The following is a 21570-nucleotide window of genomic DNA, read 5'->3' on the forward strand; positions in this document are numbered from 1 at the left end:
AGTTACTGGTTAATGGCTACAGAGTTTCTGTTTGGAGTGATGAAAAAGTTTGGAAAGCGATAGTAGTGATGGTTGCACAACATTGTGAATGTACTTAAATATCACTGAACTGTACACTTAAAAATGGTTGAAGTAACTTTTATATTACATATATATTACAATAAAAACAACTTAAATTTTTTTCTATGTATTTCGGTTCCAGGGGATAGACAGATTGCCTGGACAAGTTAGTTTGCCTCTCTAAGCCTCAGTTTCCTCATCTGTAAAATGGGACTGGACATAATACCTATCCTATGAGGTTGCTGTAAAAATCGAATGACATAACACATGTAAGTACATAGCACCAAGTTTGGCACGTGATAAGGGCTCCTTAGGGGGCAGCGGTCATCATTAGTTTGTGTGTGTGTGTGCGCGCGAGAGAGACAGAGACAGAGAGAGAGAGAGAGAGAGAGAGAGAAACCTGTTCAGTTTCCAGTTTGATGCCATCCCTTCCTCGAGTTACTACTTCCAGCTGTGGTGGAGGACTTGGCTGGACCACTGCCTTCACTGAGAACAAGTAGAAAATCCAGATGAAAAAATTGGTTTGAAGGCATCAGACAGCTGCAGACGACCATGAATTGAGGAGCCAAGTTTCCAAAGAAAAGAGAATTGGAGAGATGTGAGCTCGTATTCTGCACACCACTTACATCTCCAGGTGTGAACCAGTTCTTGGCTTAGAGTGGCTAGGAATCTGAGCATGGGGCTACTACCTGAGAGGCAGGGAAGCCAGCAGAGTTCTCAGCAAGTTCCTGGAGAAGCAGAGAAAATTTTAATTATAGTGCTGACAAAATAGCCAGCACTCAAGAGGCTGGAAGCCCCAAACTCAGATGTTGCCCCTGAAGCATTTGCCTATATATTTAATGCACATGATGAGAGACTAAGAAGCTAAGAGTGGAATTTTCAACAATCTAATGGTTATGAAGAGACAAAAATTGGAATTTAGGATCTGGGTTGGGGCCTGGGGAGGGCTCCACCCTAGGAATGGCCATGAACCAAAGATAGAAGGAGGCCTAAAGACTGAAATCCTGCTTCCTGTTACTTTGGATTAAGATAGTCTGCCCACACTCTAGCTGCCTCCAGAGGATAAGATGAACACTCTATGGAGAAAGGTAAAAGAACCCAGAACCTCAATCAATTGTCATGGACTGTGTCCAACATTCAATTATAAATTATAGACATACCAAGGAAACCTCAGATGACTCAGATCTTGGGGTTATCAGACAGACTTTAAAATAACTTTTTAATATTTTAAAGAAAATAGATGATTAGATGAAGAATTTCACTAGAGGAAAAATAAATAAATAAATAAATAAATAAATATATACATTTTAGAGCTGAAAACACAATAATTGATATTTACAGTACAATCCGTGTGTTTATGATAGGACACGAGAGAACAGGATTAATGAAAGTTGACTGATAGGATTAGTAGAAGATAGGACAGTAGAAAATATCAAGGCTGATGCACAAAGATGGAAAATACAGAAAATAATGCAAGAGATACTTGGAACCTGTTGAAAAGTTCTAAAATGTGTACACCGGAGTCCTAGAAAGAGAAAGATATTGGAGCAGAAGAAATATTAGTGGACTTAATGGCTGATAATTAAAAAAAATAAATGAATGCTATCAGTCCACAGATTCAAGATACTCAATGAACCCCCAAGCAGGATAAATACAATGATAATCTTAAAAGGAACCAGAGTAAAAATAATAATAACCATTACCAATAATAACCAAATAACCAATAACCATAATAATATATATATTATATATTATATATATAATAACCATAACCAATAATAACCAAAAATAAAAATAACCATAAAGTAACTTCAAAGGAGTAACAATCAGACATAGCAGAGTTTTCAACACAAATGAATAATCAGAAGGCATTAAATAACATTTTTAAGTGCTGGAAAAAATAACTACCAACCTAGAATGCTATAGAATTTGATAGGAAAAATATTCTTCAAAAGTGAGGGTGAAATGAAGACACTTGAGGAAAAATAACAAACTTAAAAATGAGAGTCTTCATTGGCAGATTATCTACACTTAAAAAAAAAAAAGTACAGGGAGTTCTTTGGGCAAAAAGATAATCCCAGATAGAAAGATGGAAACTTAGGAGGGAATAAAGAGTAATGGATGGAAAGGGTAAATCTAAATGAATGGTGACTCTATAAAACAACAACAATAAGGCCTTCTGAGGTTCAAAATGTACATAAACCCATGGGAGTACAAGTTAACAATTCTGATAGTACTATGATAAGCAAATAGATGGTGGATGGTGGTAAAAAAGGAAAGAGAAAAAATGTTTAAATAGAAATAAGTATACCTTGAGCCCTTCGTTTGTGCTGTGCCAAAGACAAAAAGGGGAAACACAATGTAGCTCTTCCCATATGATTGCATTCTGCTATGTTTTTTTGCTTTTGTATTTGATCTTCCCTTTCTGCATTTAGTATTCCCACTCAACCTACTGAGTTAATTTGTACTCCTCTAAAAAAGGAAGGAAGGAAGAAAAGAAAGAAAGAGAAAGAAAGAAAGAAAGAAAGAGAAAGGAAGGAAGGAAGGAGAAAGAAAAGAAGAAAGAGAAAAAGAAAGAAAGGAAGAAAGAATAAGAAAGAAAGAAAGAAAAGAAAAAGAAACCTATTCTCTACCCCAAAGCTTGGCTCTTATCATGGAAAGCCAGGCTTTCAATAATATTGCTTCAGCTAAAGTTTATAAATTAATTCAGGTAGTAATGTATTTCTTGGTTCTCCACTATAATTACCTTTTCCATGAAGCAGTGACTATCACTGAATAAATGAGAGAAGGACCCAGGCAACAAAAATTTTAGGGAAAGAAAAGGACTATGTAAATATGTAAAAATAAAATGCATGACAATAAAAACAAAAGAACTAGGAAGGTTGGAAATGGAAATAGAGAGTTTTAAGGTCTGGGAAGAGGTTAAAAAAAAGAGTGCTAATTTATGGTAGACCCTAATACCCTAATAAGTAAAGGATGCATATTGTCATCAGGGGTAACCACGAAAAGAATAATAAAGGCATGTAAATAGTAAATAGTAAAATAATAGTAAAGGAATGCTTACAACACAGGGAATATAGTCAATGTATATAATAACTATAAATGAAGTATAACCTTTAATAAGTGTGAATCACTATGTTGTACACCTGAAACCTAAATAATACTGTACATCAACTATACCTTGATACATTTTTTTTTTAAAGTAAAGGGATGCGTAATTAACAGGCTAATAGATGGGAGACTGGAATAATAAAAAAAAAAATCCAAAAAAAAAAAAAGAGGCAAGAAAGGAGAGGATTGAAAGAATATAAAACAGGTGGGATAAATAGAAAACAAGGATTCACATAGTAGGTATAAACTCAAATATATCAGGAAGTACATTAAAGGTAAAGGGACTAATTACTCCAAGATAAATACTAAGACAGACTGGATCAAAACAAATTAAACTGTTAACTGCCTGATCGGGTGCCGCCTAGACTCGGAAAGGGCCGCAGAGAGAAGTCTGACGCGGCCTCCAGCCCCTGGGAAATCAGAATCCAGCTGGAAATGGAGCTCCTGGTGAAACAGGAGCTGGAGGACTTGTACCAGCAGCATCATCACTCACTGCAAAGCTACAGTAATTACCCAGGGTGGCCTTAGTCAAGGATAGACAAATAGACCAGTGGGGGCTTCCCTGGTGGCGCAGTGGTTGAGAATCTGCCTGCTAATGCAGGGGACACGGGTTCAAGCCCTGGTCTGGGAGGATCCCGCATGCCGCGGAGCAACTAGGCCCGTGAGCCACAACTACTGAGCCTGCGCGTCTGGAGCCTGTGCTCCACAACAAGAAAGGCCGCAATAGTGAGAGGCCCGTGCACCGCGATGAAGAGTGGCCCCCGCTTGCCACAACTAGGGAAAGCCCTCGCACAGAAACGAAGACCCAACACAGCAAAATAAATTAATTAATTAATAAACTCCTACCCCCAACATCTTCTTAAAAAAAAAAAAATAGACCAATGGACCTGAACTGAGTCCAGAAACAGGCCCACACATGTATGACAACATTAACACTTGCTTATAAATTGGGGGAAGAAGAGTCTTTTCCAGAATTACTGCTGGGTGAATTGAATGCACGTATGGAAAAAAATTACACACACACACACACACACGACACACGTGCACATGCACATACACCCTCTTAATTCATAAGGATTGTAGAACTAATTCAGAGGGAGAAACGATAAAGTTGTAGGAAAAAGACATAGGAGAATATCTTTATGACCTTGGGGGTAGGCAATAACTTCTTAAATAGGATATAAAAAGCATAATGCCATGGAGGAAAAAATTGATACATTTAATCATACTGAAATTAAGAACTTACATTTATCAAAAGATACTATTAATAATGTGCGAGAAGGTGAAAAGCCGAGCCACAGAGTGGCAAAAGGTATTTCCAATGCATATATCTGACAAAGGATTCTGATCCAGAATATTCAAGAATTTCTACAAATCAATAAGAAAAAGACAAGCAACCAATAGAAAAATTGGGGAAAACCTGAACTGCACTTCACAAAAAGGGATATCCAAATGGCCCAAAAACATATGAGAAGGTGCTCACCCTCAGGTTATCAGGGAAATGAAAGTTAAGATCACAGTGTCACACGCACGCCCCAAATCTTACAACACCAGTTCTTACTAGCTAGACTGTAGAGCAGCCAAAATTCGTATATTGTGTTGGTGGGAATGTAACTTGGTACAACCACTGTGGGAAGAATTGGCAGTGTCCATTAAAGGTGAGCATACTCATCCCCAATGACCCAGAAATTCACTCCTAGGTATTTGCCAAAAGAAATGCACACACTTTCACCAAGACATGAGCAAGGATGTTCACAGCAGCATAATGGATGCAGGAACAGTGGTATAGTTGCATAGTTGGAGATAGTGTGGCAATGAAAATGTTTCTAGTCCTAGACACAGAAACATGTTTGGACATCACATGGTATTGAGGGGGAAAACCTGGACACAAATGAGAAAATGCTTCACAGCTCCAATTGTTGAAACCTCACAAACAGTCCATACTAATTTGTGTTGGCAAAGGTTGCTATAGCGGCTGTCACAGTGGGGGTGGGGTCGTAACTGGGAGAGGATAGGAAGCATGCAGCCATTGTTTTGTTTCCTAACCTGGGTGCTGGGTGAAGGTGGAAGTTTTTGTGGGTACATACTTGTGATTTGTGCACTTTTCTGTATATATGTGATACCTCAAAAAAAATAATTATTTAAAATAATTATCTTTCTTGAACTTTGACCCATTCTGTTGCCGTCTCTTCCTCCTTTTTGCCCCAATGAAGATGCTTCTTATTTAAATGTTTTTTAAAAATAATCTCGAATTTACAGAAAAGTTGCAAAATAGTACAAAGAGCACCTATATGCTCTTCAACCAAATGCCCCAATTGTTAACACTTCACTGCATTTGCCTTATAAATCTGTTTCTCTATGTATTTTTTCTGACTCATGTGATAATAAGCCATAGGTATGATTCTTCATTATCCCTCCATGCCCCTGTGCAAAACAAGAGTCCTCTCCTACATCAACCCAGTACAACTGTTAAAATCAGGAAATTATTCTTGCTCCAATATCACCATCTAATCCCATGCAAATGTTGCCTGTGGCCTTAATAATGTCCTTTATAGGCTCAGCATTCAGCCCAGGACCCCGAGTTGCATTTAGCTGTTGTGTGTGTTCAGTTTCTTTCTGCCTAGAGCAGTTCTCCAGTCTTTCCTTCCTTTTGGGCCTTGAAATTTTTGGAGAGTTCAGGTCTGCTGCTTTGTAGAATGTCTCATTTGTTTTACTTCCCCTGTGTTCCTCATAAATGATGCAGAGGTAATGCTGCAATGTCGATTTGTTCCACTCTGGTGATGCTCACTTCTGTTGTGTGGGTAAGATCGTGTCTGCCAGGTTTCTCCACCTGTGCTCTTCATTCCTTCCTGTAGATCTGAGTTTCCACCTGGTGTCATTTACCTTAACTGTAGTGTGTGTTTTCTGTCAGTGGACTCTCTTAGTTTTGTTTATGTGAATTTATTTCAACCTTTTTTTTTTTAAGGACATTTTTACTGGATAAGAATTTGGGCAGCTGATAGCTTTTTTCTTACAGCACTTTGATGATGTCATTTCATTGTTGTCTGGCTTCCATTGTTTCTGGTGAGAAGTCTGTTATAATTCTTATAATCGTTCCCATGTAAGCAACGTGTCTTTTTTCTCTGGCTGCTTTCAGAATTCTCTTTGGTTTTCAGAACTTTGTCTGTCTGAGTGTGGTTCTTATTATATTTATCCTGATTGGGGTTTGTTGAGATTATTCGATATGTAAATTGATGTTTTTCATCAAATTTGGGAAGTTTTTGATCATTGTGCTTTCATTCATTCTGCCTCAATTTCACACTCTTTCCTTTGAGACTCCAATTATACGTGTGTGGGATCATTTTATATTGTTCCACAAGTCTCTGAGGCACTATTCATTTTCCTTCAGCCTTTTTACTCTCTAATCTTCAGATTAGATCATTTCCATTGATCTATCTTTATATACATTTTCCACTTGGGGACTGAAATTTCCAATCCATTCACTGATTAAGACCATATCTTTCTTTAATTCTTTGAACACAGTTATAATAGCTGCCTTAAAGTCTCTAAGTTCAACATCTGGGTCATTTTGTGTCCAGTTTTTCAGCTTTTGTAGATTGCTTTTTTCTTTCCTGGGGATCATATTTCCTTTTCCTTTGTATACATAGTGATTATTTTTTAATTGACTATGGACATTATGACTAATATGTTGTAAAACTCAACATTCTGTTAATTTCCTCTGAAGAATTTTGACTCCTGCTTTGTAGGCAGTTCAGTCACTGGCTGATGACCTTGGTTTTGTGCTTTGTTGTTGCAGATCCTGGAAAATCTGAGGTGTTTCCCAAGGCCCTCTAATTTAGCATGACCCGATCCTGCCCAGCCTATATGCACAGACTGGCTCTTGGCCAAGGACTTGCAGGTACGCACGTGGAGTTCTGGGGACCTGCACACAGCTCCCTCGTCTCCGGCATCCTGTCCCACATACTCCCACTGCTTCTCTGCCCAATCTGATCTTTACCTCAGCAGGTCCATGTGACCTCTGTGCCACAGAGCTGAGTGATTGTAAGTTGTCCTTCTCTCAGGGATTCAAGTCTGGCCTGTCTGTCACCTATGGCCTGAAAACAGTTGTCTCATACATTTCATCCAGTTTTATGGTTATCTCTGGTGGAAAGGTTATTCTGGTCCCAGCTTATCCACAGTGTCTAGGCATGGAAGTCACAAGTAAGCTTTTTGATGGAGAAGGTGGCACTTATCTCCACCCGCTGCCCCCACACCCTCCTTGAGACATTGTGCCCCAGCCACTGGACCCACCACCAGTGTTCTCTGCCTGGACACTTCTCAACTCTGGCTTCCAGGACTCTTTCCTCTCCTAGTTCTCTCACCCTCAGCTTTCTCCATCTGATCTCTTTGATCAACCCTTCCTCAGACCGTCTGCTCAATGCAGGCTTCCCCCGGAGACCCATAATTGGCCTTTTACTCTCTTCCTGGCGACGTTCACTATGGCTCCCACCCTCCTCCTTCTGATGATTCCCTGGTCTGTACCTTCAGTTTCCATCTTTGCTCTGACCTGCAGGTCCATCTTCACCTGATGCTGCAGGTGGTGGTGCCAGGAGGCCCTGAGTGGAACTTAATGCCTTTACCCCAAAGCTGCTCCTCTCTCGTGTCTTCCCCCAACCCTGCCCCCTCAGAAGGAGTGGTCATGCAGCCCTGCCCCCACCCCCAGCCCTACTCATTTCTCCCTTGCAATGGCCACCAAGTCCTGATTCCAAATGGGTACCTTCTAGACCCCTGCCAATAATGGTAGCTATTATTAATATTGTTAACATTAACACCATGAAGAAGGTGAGATGTGCAGTTTCCACGGTGTGGCCCCTAGCAGCTTCTCTTGGGAGTTGAGAGAAAGGGGAAGCTGTGGAGGGTTCAGGAGACCCTGGGTCCTAGGATAGGACCAGAATCAACATGGCCCCCCTGCAGAACCCTGGGCAGAAAGCCCTGGGCACCAGCCACTTTGATAGAGACTCAGCCAGGTAGGAGCAAGGGAGCTGTGGTGGTGTGAGGGGCAACCTGCCTGGGGACCGGCCGCAGTCGGGGCTGCTCTGGAGCCTGTGCACACTGACTGCTATGAGGGTCCAGGCCCACCAGCCAGCCTGCCGAGACCCCAGCTGAGGTCCTGCCCTCCAGCTGTATGGAGAGGGTTTCTGTAGTCACCTTCCTGAAGGAGAAGGAGCCTCCTCCTCTTGTGACTGTCCTATATGAGAGCCCGCAAACCCTAGTGGCCTGCCAGGCTTGGGGGGATGCCGTGCAGGAGGGTCAGGGACCGGGGAAAGGGGCAGGAGGGCTGTGTCCATGGTGTGAAGCTTCTGACCCACCAGGAAGGCCAGGTGCAGGCAGCAGCTGGTGGAGGCCAAGGCACCCTGGGCTGGGGCCTGGGCAGGAGTGAGCCCACTACACTCTGCCGGCCTCCCGGCAGAGTCCACCCGCCCCCTCTTCCACCCACTGTCCTCAGGACCCCTGGGTAGAGGGAGCCCAGAAACCTGGGAGACCCCCATGTGATGACTGCCAGAGCAGGAGACCCTGCACACGGGGGTGGGGGGCACCTCAGAAGAGGGCCGGGGGGCGAGTCCTGGCAGGATGAGGGAACGTGGCCCTCTGGGGAGAGTTTAAAGTGTTACCTCCCCTCCGCTACCCGAGACCCACGTTTCCGGGGTGTGCGAGGAGGCAGCATGCTCAGAGGTAGGCGTTGCTTCCCTGGGGCTAAGGCCTGTGATCTTAAAGTTCTATTTCCATCATTTGGACCCTTTCCGGGTGGCGCTGCACGACCGGCTGGATCACTTGCCCCTACGCCTTGGGAGGGCTGGGGTGCCCCCAACCCTTACCGCTGTTGGCCCTACAGCTCAGAGCCCAGTGTCCTCATTCGCAAAGAGGTGACCACGTGCCCGCATACGGAGGGCCACGGCTACACTAGCACTTGAGTCACCCTGGCTGTTGGCCGCCTGGCCGTGGCCTGACACCTCTGAGGGAGCGCATGCCTGCAGTGCCCCATAATTACGGTGGCTGTGTGCAAACTGCATTATATTTGGCTCCCCCACGCACGAGGCTCTTGTCTCCACGGAGCTCTCCCTCCCCACGTGTCACGTGGCCCGGCATCTCCATCCCCTCCTCCGCGTATCTGCCAGGCCAGTCCCAGCGGGGGGTGATTTGGGTTGCTTCCAGTTTTCTGGGTTATAAATAGCACTGCTATGCATGTCTTTATTACAAATCCTTCTTTCCTCCCAAACCCTGAATAACCGGTGCCCTGCGAGCGCATCCTTCCAAACCCTCCTTGCTTCCCGGCGCGTCCCACCTGCGCCACGTAGACCCTCACTATGGACGGTCGCCTGGCAAGTGGACAAAAAGGCACCAGGGGCAGGAATGCAGCCCCTTCCAGGTTCATGGGCATAAACAAACCAAACAAAAACTAAAGGAAGGAGCACCCAGTATTTCCTGATGTTTTAGTCCTTTAAATTTAGAACAAGCTCCTCGTGCACCTGGGCAGAGGCTGTCAGGTGCCCTGGGCCCTGGTCATTTCCTGGTCAGGGCTGTTGGGTTTGTTTACTTACCTTTTTGTTTTCATATTCTCATTGACTTTTAAAAATAGTACAAATATAATAAGTGAAAACATTCTTATTGTGCAAAGTTCACCATAGTTTTTGCATTTCTTCTATGGTATTTTACTTTTGAGTCTCTATGAGTCATTTGTATTTTCGTAGAAAATTTTCCATTTCAACTACGTTTTTCCAATTTATTGGTGAAGTTCTGTGCATAGTGTTCTTTTGTAACCTTTATCTCTTTATTTCATTTTTGTCCCCCATTTTAACCTTTTGGACTTATTTTTGACCAGACATCAAAAATTTGTCTATTTTACTATGAAAAATGTTTTCACAGATCCAGCTTTGGGTATTACTGGTTAGTTTTACTACTGGTTGTTTTTTATTTCACTAGTTTCTGTTTGGCATTATCAAACTCCTCCCTTTACCTTTCTTGAGGTTGTCATTCTTTTCCAGTGTCTTCGGCTGTAAATCTTAGTTTATTCTCAATCTCGCTTGTTTTCTAGTAAGTCAAGTTGGCTCATCTCCCCTGAACACTGCTTGGCTGCATCTCACAGCGTGTGAGGCATGGTGGTCACTTGTGTCCGTTTATAAGTTTCATTTTTGTAGTTTCTGTAGTTTCTAATTTAAATTTCCTGCTGAGTGGATGTAATTGTCTTCCTGTAGTTATTTATTTTTAATGTTATTGCACTGTTGTCACTGATTCCTGCTTTTGTAGAATTTTTTGAGACCCTCCTTTGTCTGCTACTTGGCCAATCGCTGGGACTGTTCCATGTGACTAGAAGAACATGGTTCTCCACACGTGATACCAACATTTTGTGTAATTTTATGGTGACCAAAGAGGAAAGTGGGGAGAGATAAATTAGGAGTTTGGGATTAACATAAACACCCTATTGTATATATAACAGATAACCAACAAGGACCTATACTGTATAGCACAGAGAACTATGCTCAATATTTTGTAATAAGCTATAAGGGAAAAAAATCTGAAAAAATACATACATACATATACATAATATATATCTCTGTGTGTGTGTGTGTATATATATATATATATATATATAAATCATTTTGCTGTACACCTGAAACTAACACAATATTGTAAATCAACTATACTTCAATAAAAATAATCAATCAATACTATTATAAAGCTAAAAAAATTTTAGGGGTAATTTACATACATAATGACATGTCACGCATATAAATTACATTCACATAAAAATGCACTGATTTTAAGTGTTCAGTTTGCTACATTTTTGACAACGTATACACTTGTGTAATCACAAAGAAATACAGACCAGTTCTACCACCCCAGGGACTTCCCTCGGGCTGCTGGGAGTCAATCCCCACATTGCCTGAGCAGTGCAGCTGCTTTTCTGATTTTTATAACCATGGATTAGTTCTAGAATTTTGTAGAAATTGTGTCCTGCAGTATGTGTTCTTTGTGTCTGGCTTCTTTTGTTCAACTTTAGTTCCAAGAGATTCACCCATGTTGTCAAGTGTATCCGTAGTTGTTCTTATTTACATACACTGATTTGTTTACCCTGCCCTCCCGTGTGTGGACATTTACGTTGCTTCCAGTTTCAGCTACTATGAATAGAGCTGCTATAAACATTGCTGTACAAATTCCTTTTGTTTTCTTTTGACATACAATTTTTTCCTTTTGCGTAAATACCTACGAGTGGAATTAGTGGGTCATAGGGAAGGTATTTGTTTAGCTTTGTAAGAAACCGCCAAGCAGTTCTCCAAAGTGGCTGTCTCTAATTTCTGCACATTTTCGTTTATAGTGCTTTGCGTCTGTTAACAACAGTAAATCCTAACAGCTATTAGGTGTCAGCTCCTGTCACAAAGCAGAGACTCCCAACTGGGATCAGAATTAGATCCCCGAGCTGGTGTGTACTCAAGCCCTTGCTCTTTCTGTAGCAGTGGGCTCTGCAGACATTGGCTCCTTAGGACTGACACCTGGAGAACTGGTGGGCTGTGCTCACGGGTAAGGTGGCAGAGACCACCGCTTGTCCCCCCTCCAAGATGCCTTCTCCCCTCTTCTTCAGTGACGGATCCCCACATTTTAGCTGGGTCAAGACCTTTTCCCCAGCATCCTTTGCAGCTAAGTGAAGTCATGTGATAGATTCTGGCCAACGGGTCATCATGGGGAGGGTCATGTGGCCAAAGCTGACAAGGGCACTCTGTCCATCCTCCCTTTTGCTATCTGGCCACTAGGAACACGGATTTGATGGTTGGGTCTCCATGTTGGGGTCCCGGGAAGAGGACCTGCCCCTAGTGGTGGAGCAGAGCTGTAGGCAGCTGGGTCCCTGAAGGCTACATGGAGCCGAGCAGCCATGACCGTGACCACCAGGGGTGCCACCTCTGGGTGCCTGGGGAGAAGGGAACAAACGTCTGTTTCCAGGCAGCCCCTAGCTGTTGTACCCAGGTTCTCTGTATTAGTGCTGGGGATCCCAGGCCTGCAGCCACTTCAGCATACCCTTCAAGCGTGTGGGGGGAGGGCAAGCAGGTGAGCACAGGAGGGACCCGAGTGCAGGGTCTCCTGACTCACGTCAGGAGGCAGTTTCCACATGACAAGTCCCTAGTGTCCATGGCGAGGGAAATACGAGCTGGGCATGGCTCCCTGGCCCCTCCTGGCCATGTGGGACCCTGGTGTCATGCTGCCTGCCCCGCCGGCCTGAGCAGCCCTGGTTGATGGAGACGCCTGTGTGAGCATGTGGGAGGGAGCGTCGCCTCAGCAGGGGTCCCTGCACCCTGAGTGTGAATCTCCCAGACAGACCGTGCTGTCTACCTTGTGCTTGGATGTCTGGAGAGAAAGGAGGAGGCCTGGAGGGTTTGCGCCCTCATGTCCGTGGGCTGAGCCCTTGGAAAGGCCAGGGGACGCTGCCCATGTCCTACGGTTAGCTTTATTACTCTGTCTGTTAGTCATTCAGGTGGCTTAGACTCCCTTGGAGGACTCAGGTACCAAGCAGAATATGCAGATGAACAAATGACAGATGTGGTGGTGCCTTTGCAGGCACTCTCTCCTCCGTCCTCTTCATTCCTTAAACACACCAGCTGGTTCTGGCCACAGGGCCGTTGCACAGCTGTTTTTTTCTGCCTGAGATGCCCTTTCCCCCTATACTAGTGTCTCTCTGCCATTCAGATCTCAGCTTAAATGATGTCACCTCCTCAGAGAGGACTTTCCTGGACACCCACTCTGAAGTTGTCACCCTGTCACCCTCTTTGCTTTAAATCTGTGTAGAGCAAATATCACTACCCAATGTTTTCTTGTTTGTTCCTTGTTGGTATTGGGTGTAAGCCCTGTGAAGGTGGCAACCTTGCCCATCTTGTTCCCTGGTGTGACACAGTGCCTGGGCAGAGCTGGACACAGTCGGCACACACTCACTTCATGCACAAGGCCAGTAGTCACCCTTGAGCAGAGTGTAGTGATTAAAGGCACCAACTATAAAGTCAGGCGACTTTGGAAGCTAGTACTGATTTTTGCCATAGATTAGCTGTGTGATCTGAGCCCAGTTACAGGTCTGTGCCTTGGTTTCCTCATTTGTAAAAGGAGGCTAATGATAGTCCCTATCTTGCAAGGTTGCTATAAGTTTATATGAAGTGGTGGGTGTTGGACCTTTAGAAGAGTTTCCATAGTGTAGTGGGTACATTGTAACTTGTAGCTATGGCCTTCATCATCATCATCACCACCACCATCACCACCACCATCGCCAAATCACCACCACCATCACCACCGTCATTACTACCATCACTATCATCACCATCATCACCACCACCATCAATCACTATCATTACCATCACCACCATCATTACCACCATCACCACCACCATTGCCGTAATCACCACCATCACTACCATCACCATCATCACCATCATTACCACCACAATTACCACCATCACCACCATGATCACCATCATCACCACCACCATCATCACCATCATCAATCACTAACATTACCACCACCATCACCACCATCATTACCATCACCACCATCATTACCACCACCATCACCATCACCAGTCACTATCATTACCACCACCATCACCACCATCACCATCATTACCACAATTACCACCATCATCACCATCATTACTGCCATCACCACCATCACCATCATTACCATCACCACCACCACCATCACCACCATCATTCATCATCACTACTATTGCCTCCATCACCATCACCACCATCCTCACCATCACCAACATCACCACCATCATTGTCACCATCTCCACCATCACTGCTGCTATCACCATCCCCACAACTATCATCATCATCATCACCATCACCGTCATCACCATCCCCACCACTACTACCATCATCTCCCCACATGCCTGCCATAGTGTCCTGCATGGACTGCCATGTCAGGGCCCGGTGATTGGAGATTGATGAACCCCTGCTCTGGGGTACGGCAGCCTGCTCTTCCAGGCAGATGGCTAGGACTGGGAGAGGTGGTGGCAGTGACATCCCTCCCATGACAGCAACCCCTGGAGGCAAGGGGCATAGGGGAGGCCATGGCTTTCCTGCGAGAATGAGCCCCATGTGCAGCACTTTTGGCTCTGCAGATGTGATGCTTGCTGCCATGGTGACCGTCCTAACAATAACCTCCCAGAACTGATATTCCCCACATCCATCCCAGCTGCCACCTGGGAGAGAGAGCCCTCCTCACTGACGAAAACCAGCTAGAAAGGATAAGGTGGGAGGTGGACATGACGTGGAGGTGCGGGTAGAAGAGGGCCCTTCCTGCAAGAGGGGTGAGAGGCCAAAGCCAGATGAGAGGGCTTCTGGGGTCTGGAACTCCAGAAAGCATCATGGCTGGTAGCCCTTCTCCCTTCCAGCTTTTCCACTGTTCTGGGGAGGAACCCTCTGGGTCTGGAGGTGGGGAGTGGGTTGTCCTGTGAGTGGAGTTGAGGGGTTGGGCTGTATAGGCAGGGACCCTCTGGGTCCCTTTGGTAGCTCAGTCATTCCTCACTGTGGTGCCCTGATCACCCTGCCCTCCCTGCTCTCCTCAGGGTCACTCGGTGTCATGCCTTTAATGTTCCAGCCCAGAGGAGGGGCTGCCCTGTTGACCTCAGGAGCTAACAGGAGTAGAAGGGCGGCCTCAGATCACGCCCTTTTAGTGACCCTGACCTCACGTAAACTTGATCCTGGGCAGTCTCCCCACCCGGGGGAAGGGACCTCAAAACAGACACCCAGAGTGCTGTGTCCTTGCCCAGGCCTGTAGGACGCCGTGCATGTGTGTGAGTGTGCATTGAGTGTATATATGTGTGTGTATGTGAGAGTGTATGTTTGAGTGTGTGTGCATATGTGTATGGTATATGAGTGTATGTGAGTGTGGGTTGTGTATGTGTGTGTATTGTGTGTGTATGTGTGTGAGCGTGTATTTGTGTTTGTATGTGTGTGTGTGAAAATAAAAGAGAAAAGAGGCTTAATGGGGCAGTAGGGTTTGAGTCCCAGCCACTTCTTGGCTGTGTGACATTGGGCAAGTTGTTTCACCTCTCTGTCTCTCTGCTGTCCCCCCTACTAATGTGGGGATCATAATACTATATGTCTCCTAGGACTGAGAATTAAATGAGATAATACATGTAGAATGCATATAAGCAAATCAGTGTCTGCTGTCATGGTGATTTTAATGCCACTTGATCATTGCGTGGCCTCACACTGGAAGGAGCACGTGTGACGCTGTCAGCGCACAGGGTCTGCTTGTAGCCTGGACAGAGCCTGGTTTACTGAGGGGTGCAAATTTGTTTTGTTTGCTTGCCAATTGTATTCTCCTGTGTGGGACTGTCTCCTTCTCCTTCCGCTGCAGATGGCCCAGCATGTGTGGGGAGAGGCTCCTGTGGGGCAGAACACAACTGTAAGAGCAAGCCTCTGTTGGTGGGTGAGGGGCCTCCAGTGCTCCCCTGGCTGCCCCAGGAGAGGTGGGCGCCTGCCCACGAGGAGGCACCTGTGGTGCTCTGGTTCCAGCACTGAGCCCTGAAGGTGGTCTCCCCCTCTGCCCGGCCCTGCAGAGGTCAAGGCCACATCCTCCACAGGGCCCCCTCTGCCCCCAGTCCGGGTCCGGCCTTTACCCCAAGTGTTCCTTGGCCTCCAGCTGTCTCTTGGGTGCAGGCTGGGTCTGCAGAACCACCCAGTACAGGGACTGGTCACCACCTGGTCTACTCACCTGCCTGACAGCCGTGTGCCAAAGGCATCCTGGTCGGGGGGGGTCCCTGGGTCCATCCCCACCGCCCACTCCTGCCTTGGAATCCCTGCATTAGATCTTTTATCCAGGAAATATTTATTGTGGCTTCTGGGACCAGCCCCGGGCTGGCCACCAAGGTGAGCGAGATGAGCAGGACAGGCCCAGACCCTCTGCCTGGGGAGCCCACAGTGCAGCAAGTGGTTCCTGTCAGGGCCTGCTGAACCGCCCAAATCCGGAGCTGGCTGCTAGAAACTGCATTTCCCCAGGGCCTCCGCAGGACGGACCCGGCCCTTTCCCCTCTGAGGAGCATGGGGCTGCTGAACCAGTGGGTTGTCTTCACTGGATCTGAAGCCCCGGCTCTGGATGGCAGCCTAGGTGTGGCCCTGGGAGGGGCTCTTCTGTGGGGCATGGGGTCAGCCCAGCCTCGCCTGCCCCTCCCCCCCGCTCGCCCCTCCTCCTCTCCTGGGCCACTTTCAAGATGGACCCGCTTCTTCCAGGCCCGAGCTGGAAGCAGGCAAGTGGACCAGGCCTGGGATAGGGAAAATGTGTGCCCCTACCTGGGCAGGGGGGCTGAGAGCTCTCAGGACCCCAAGATGCAGACGGAGCAGCCACTGTTTCCCTGATTCGACACTCTGCCTGAACTGGCAATGTCTGTTCCTGGGACCTCTGTTCCAGACACCCCAGTGTCCAGTGCTAGGAGGAGGGAGGGAGGGAGGGAGGGAGGGGCTCGGACCATGGGGGAGGGAGTAGCCTTCACCCTTTCATCTCCCACTCCCAGTGTCCCCAGGGTGCAGGCCTGGTCTGGGAGGCTCCTGGGCAGCTCTGCCAGGGGTCTGCACTGTGCGGTGTAGAGTGGTGGAGACCCGGTCAGGAGGGGTCCTGTAGCATCTCCTCCTGGGGGTGTGAGGAATGAGTCTGTGGAGGGAGGACTCCCCCCTCCCCCATGTGCACCTGAGGCCCCTCCTGAGGTCCAGGTCAAGGCTGGCCTTCAGGGGAGAGAGGGGGGCTGGGTTCACTGTGTGCAGAGAGAGAGAGAGAGAGAGAGAGAGAGAGAGAGAGAGAGAGAGAGAGTGTGTGTGTGTGTGTGTGTGTGTGTGTGTGTGTGTGTGTGTGTGTGTGTGTCTCGTGCAGGGAGTCGCCAGGAGGCAGCGGAGAAGCAGGCTCAGGGAGCCAGCGGTTCCCTGTGTGCTTCGCCCCAGGCGCATGGCCGCGGGTGCTGGTGCCAGCGCAGCATGTGCAGGGCAAGGGCGCGAGTGCGAATTCTGGGAGCAGGAGTGGGTGCGAGAGCGTGTGCAGGGCGCGGGCGCTGCTGTAGGTGCAGGGCTCAGGTGCGTGTGCGGGTGCGAGTGTAGGGCGCGATTGCGGGCGCGGGGAGCGTGCAGGGGGCGGCGGGCGGGGCGGGCGCGGCGGCGGCAGTGACAGCGTCGCCCGCGCTCCCCGCGCGTAGGTGTGCGGCGCGCTCCTGTCGGGCACGGAGCGCGCAGATCTCGCGTGCGCTCGCCGCCCGGCGCAGCCCAGCCCGGCCCCCGCTCGGCGCCGCGAGCCGAGGTGTCGCCCGCGCCCGCTCCCGTGTCGCCGCCGTGCCCGCGAGCGGGAGCCGGAGTCGCCGCCGCCCGAGCGCAGCAGAGCGCACGCCAAGCCCGTCCGTCGCCGCCATGGCCACCACGGTGACTTGCACCCGCTTCACCGACGAGTACCAGCTCTACGAGGATATTGGCAAGTAAGAGCCGCGGCGCGTGCGGGCTGGGCCGGGGACCCCGGAGGGCGCCGCGCTCCGAGGGCCGGGACCCTGGAGACCCAGATCCTCTGCGCCGCCGGCTCCGGGTGCACTGCGGCCCCGCGCGACCCCGGCTCCTCCCGGCTCCGAGCCCGGAGCGCACGGTCCCGCGTGGCCCCGACCCCCGGGCCCCCGGGGCCCAGCCGCCGGACCTCGGCGCGCGCGGCCCTGCCGGGCCCTGTCCAGCGCGACCGCCCGGCCGGAGGCCCCGGCTCGAGGCGCGGGGCTCGGTGCAGCGGGGGCGGCAGCAGGTGTCCCCGGAGCGCCCGGCAGACGTGACGCATTTGGCGGCCGGAGGTCGGAGAGGAGCGGCGCGCGGGGGCGGCCGCGGGGCCTGGAGCGCGGGGGAGGGGGCGGACCTAGCCGAGAGGGTCGTTCCCGGCGCGAGCCGCGCTGTCCCCACCCCCAACAAGCGGCTGGGCGCGGGGGCGGCGGGACTTGCTCTGCGCCTGCTTCTCCGCGTGGCTCCATCCGCGCGGGGGGTGCCAGCTGCGCTCCGCGCCGCGTGGGAACAGCCTCTGCTGTGGGTGCCCAGGGGAATCGGGGTTCTGGAGGATTTTCCCCCAGATCCTTCTGGAAAGAGGAGTCTGGAGTGCTGGGGGCTGAGGTCAGGGAGCTTGGATCAGGTCACCGGGGTGAAGATGAGGGGGTGAGGTGGGAGCCTGATGAGCTTCAGGGTCATGGAGGCAGGTGGGGGCTGGATTCTGGAGAGTTGTTTGCGGGGAGGTGATGGGAGGGACTTTGAAAGCTCGTTTCAGGTAGGGCCTCACCGGGGAACAGGTGGCTCCTGGGCTTTGCTCGCCAGCAGGAGCCGTGTAGGGCCCTAGACCTGCCTCTGCCTCCGGGCTCTACCCCGAAGCGGGTCGGCGGCTCCTCTCTGGACTGCGGGTCTCCACTCTGTGCATCAGGGTGGCTGCACCTGGCATCTCCACGTCTGGCTCCAGAACTCCTGAAGCCCTGGCTCCAGCCCGGCGCGGCCAGAGCCCCGTCCTCCTCCAGCCCACCCCGTGGAAGGGGCGCTGGCGAGGTTTCCTCTTACTCATCCAGCGGCAGATCTTTTTTTTTCCTTTTATTAAGAAACGTCTGTGGTGATACCTTGTGTTGGCGAGGGAAGCTGATCACTGATAATTGTGGGCGCGAGCTGGGAGGAGTGCGGGGGGTGTGAATTCCCCAAGCCTCCCTGCACGTGGGGGACGATGCCAGTTAGGCCTGGGGGGTGCTGAGGGAGTGGGGTGGAGTGGAGAAAACCCGCGGCAGGGTGCGGGCAAGGCTGGGCCCTGGGGACCCCAAAATTCCCTTCCCTCAGGTAGGGGCTGGTTGAGTGCCTGTCCCCAAGGCAGGGGGACCTGGAGAGCAGAGAAGGGATCCAGCACACAAACTGTGTGCATCCCGGAGGCCCTGAGGAAGCTTCCGGGGCATGTCTGGGAGCAGGCCTGTGAGGACAGGGCGACAGGCTGGTGGTCCTCAGGTGGGAGCAGGTGGTTGTCCGAGGCAGAGGGCGGCAGTGGGGGGAAGGTTACCCCATTCTAGGGGACCTTCTTGTCGTTTCTCTGCTTGTACCCAGGCCCTCCCACGAGGCACCCCCGGGCCCTTTGGCAGAAATGCCTCTTCCCGTTCACCCCGTCTCCTCAACCTGAAGCTGGCTCTGCTGACCTCTCCTTCACTTTTCTGTGAATCTCCCTGGGCCAGCGGCCCTGTAGGGTGGTCAGACCAACCTCGGGCCTCTGGTTGCAGCAGCAGCGACTGGTTATTCTCATCGCTGCCGTCCACACCCACACTGGGGGATGGAGGTCCTTGGGGCTGCCCTCGGGGAGGCCGGGAGGGGTGGCGGACCCTGCAGTGGAGGCCAGGCTCCTCGGGAAGGGAGCTGGGGGCCTGGGGTGGGAGTGGGTGAGGAAGCCTAGCTGTCTAGGGGGCCAGGGGCCTGGGAGAGGAGGGGAAGACACCCCACCAGCTGGGCCAGCCCAGCACCCCTTGGCGGGGCCCCCAGGCACCAGGCCCAGTGCGGGATGCCCAGGGGCCTGTCACAGCCCTGCTGGAGCGTCCCGGGGCGGGGAGGAGGCTGGGCCAGTGCAGGGTGAGCTGCAGCGGGGCAGGTGGTCAGGAGGGAGGGTCGGGCACTGAGGCCAGCATCTCCGCCCGGGGCTGGGGTCCTCAGTGGCCATGTCGGTGGTTGTTGACAGTGCCTGGCCGGCCTGAGGCACAGTTGGTGTTGCTTCCCGGCCCAGGTGGATGCGTCCAAGTTTATTTAAAGCTGCAGCCCCTGGCACCAGTCAAGCAACACTAAACTCCCTGCCTGGGAAGGGCCGGGCCACAGGCCCACAGCTGCTCTCATGATGCGGTCACCAGCCTCACCCTTCCCTGCCCTGTCCCCTTCTCCACCTGTCCCACCCTCGCCACTGCTGCCTCTGCGCGGGATCGTTCCCTGGGGACCCGGGCATCGGGTCCGAGGGCCAGGAGAAGCTCATTTCTGGGGCTCTGCCCTTCCTTGCCCGGCCAGGGCAGGGCTCCCTGACACCAGCCTGGAGGCCTAAGTCCTGGGTCAAGAGTCACCTTGAGCCCTGGACAGTCACAGGTCAGGGCGGTGAAGCCCTCGGCCCAACACGGACCGGCCAGCAACATGGCTTAAAATGTTTCCATATTGGATAGATTTTTTTAAATGGAAAAAATCTTCCAGGGGTAATAAAACAAACACTTGTGTCTCTTCTACCCGGAATTGGAAACTGTTCCCCTTTGTCATTTTGGCTTTAAGTCCTTTATTTTAAATTGTAAGAAATAAAGCATTACAAAGAAATGTTAAGTAACCATTCTCCAAACCGACTGTCATGCATTTGGAATTTATCCTGCCAGACTCTTTTTACTTCATTTACGCACAGATAGAAGGATCGCCAACTAATATATAGGATTCTTTGGTGTTTTTTCTTTAAACTTTACATAAAAAATTGGGAACGTGCTTCTTCACTCAGCTTAGGCCTCTGGGCATCTGTGCATGGGGACACATTCTGACCTTTTGCTGCTGCTTGTGTGTAGTGACCGTAGTATCTGTAGTACGTCACGCTCCCTTCCTCATGGCAGTCTCGGTGTTCCCAGAGTTTCTCTCTTCCACTCCTGCAGCGGGTTTGCTGGCGCGCAGGTGTGAGGGTTTCTCTAGGGTTTGTCCCCCCTGGTGGGGTTGCCAGCAGGGGTCCGGGTGTTCTCAGTGGCCGCCCTGGGCCCACTCCCTCCGGCCCCCTCCCCGGGCTCGGTGCCAACCTGATTTGTCGGGCTGTTTGTTGGGTAGGAAGCAGTCTTGCATTTTGTGTTCAGGCTCCCGAAGCTTCCACTTTGGATATAATTCAGGCGTTCATGGACCCCTCCCCTTGGGGGAAGGTTGTAACAACCCCTAAGGGGCGCATCACTTCCAACATTTGATTTTATTTGATTCGAGTTGCCGGGGAATACCCCCTCCCCTCTCCCCCCATTTTATAGGCATAGAACTGCAGCTCGGGGTGGGTGGGCAACTTGCCCTGGCAGCCGGGAAGGCCCCCACCTCCAGCCCAGGGCACCCCTGTCCCTCCCAGCTTCCCCCGAAGCTCAGCTAGGCCCCGAGCTGACCTTGGTATGTCCTTGGTTCCATCCAGCGTGCCCCAGTCGGGGGACAGCAGGTCCTGTCCCGGGCTGTGACCCCTCGCCGGGAGGATAGCCATCGGCTTTCTCAGCGTCCTCTCAACTAGCAAGCGGCCTGCTAAGTAGTTAATAGATAAACTCAGGAAATTCAGAGCAAATCGACTGTGAGCCTCCTGAGCTCCGAAGCCTGGTTGCCAGGAAAGACAGGACTCAGGTGGGGGAGGAATCACCGTGTTTGCTTTCTCCGCTCTCGGGCACA

At 50.1% G+C, this 21570-nt stretch overlaps 1 protein-coding gene across 1 annotated transcript in view; it reads left to right on the forward strand.

The window, feature by feature from the left end:
• The first annotated feature begins 17479 nt into the window (after positions 1–17479).
• CAMK2B (calcium/calmodulin dependent protein kinase II beta) overlaps positions 17480–21570 on the forward strand; it is a 93127-nt gene continuing 89036 nt past the window's right edge. Inside the window, exon 1 of the mRNA XM_073809526.1 lies at positions 17480–17648. Coding sequence (XP_073665627.1) covers positions 17584–17648 — 65 coding nt within the window. The 5' untranslated portion in view covers positions 17480–17583. The remainder of the gene's footprint in view (positions 17649–21570) is intronic.

The sequence above is a fragment of the Tursiops truncatus genome, chromosome 9 (assembly GCF_011762595.2).
Source record: "Tursiops truncatus isolate mTurTru1 chromosome 9, mTurTru1.mat.Y, whole genome shotgun sequence".
Classification (NCBI taxonomy): Eukaryota; Metazoa; Chordata; class Mammalia; order Artiodactyla; family Delphinidae; genus Tursiops; species Tursiops truncatus.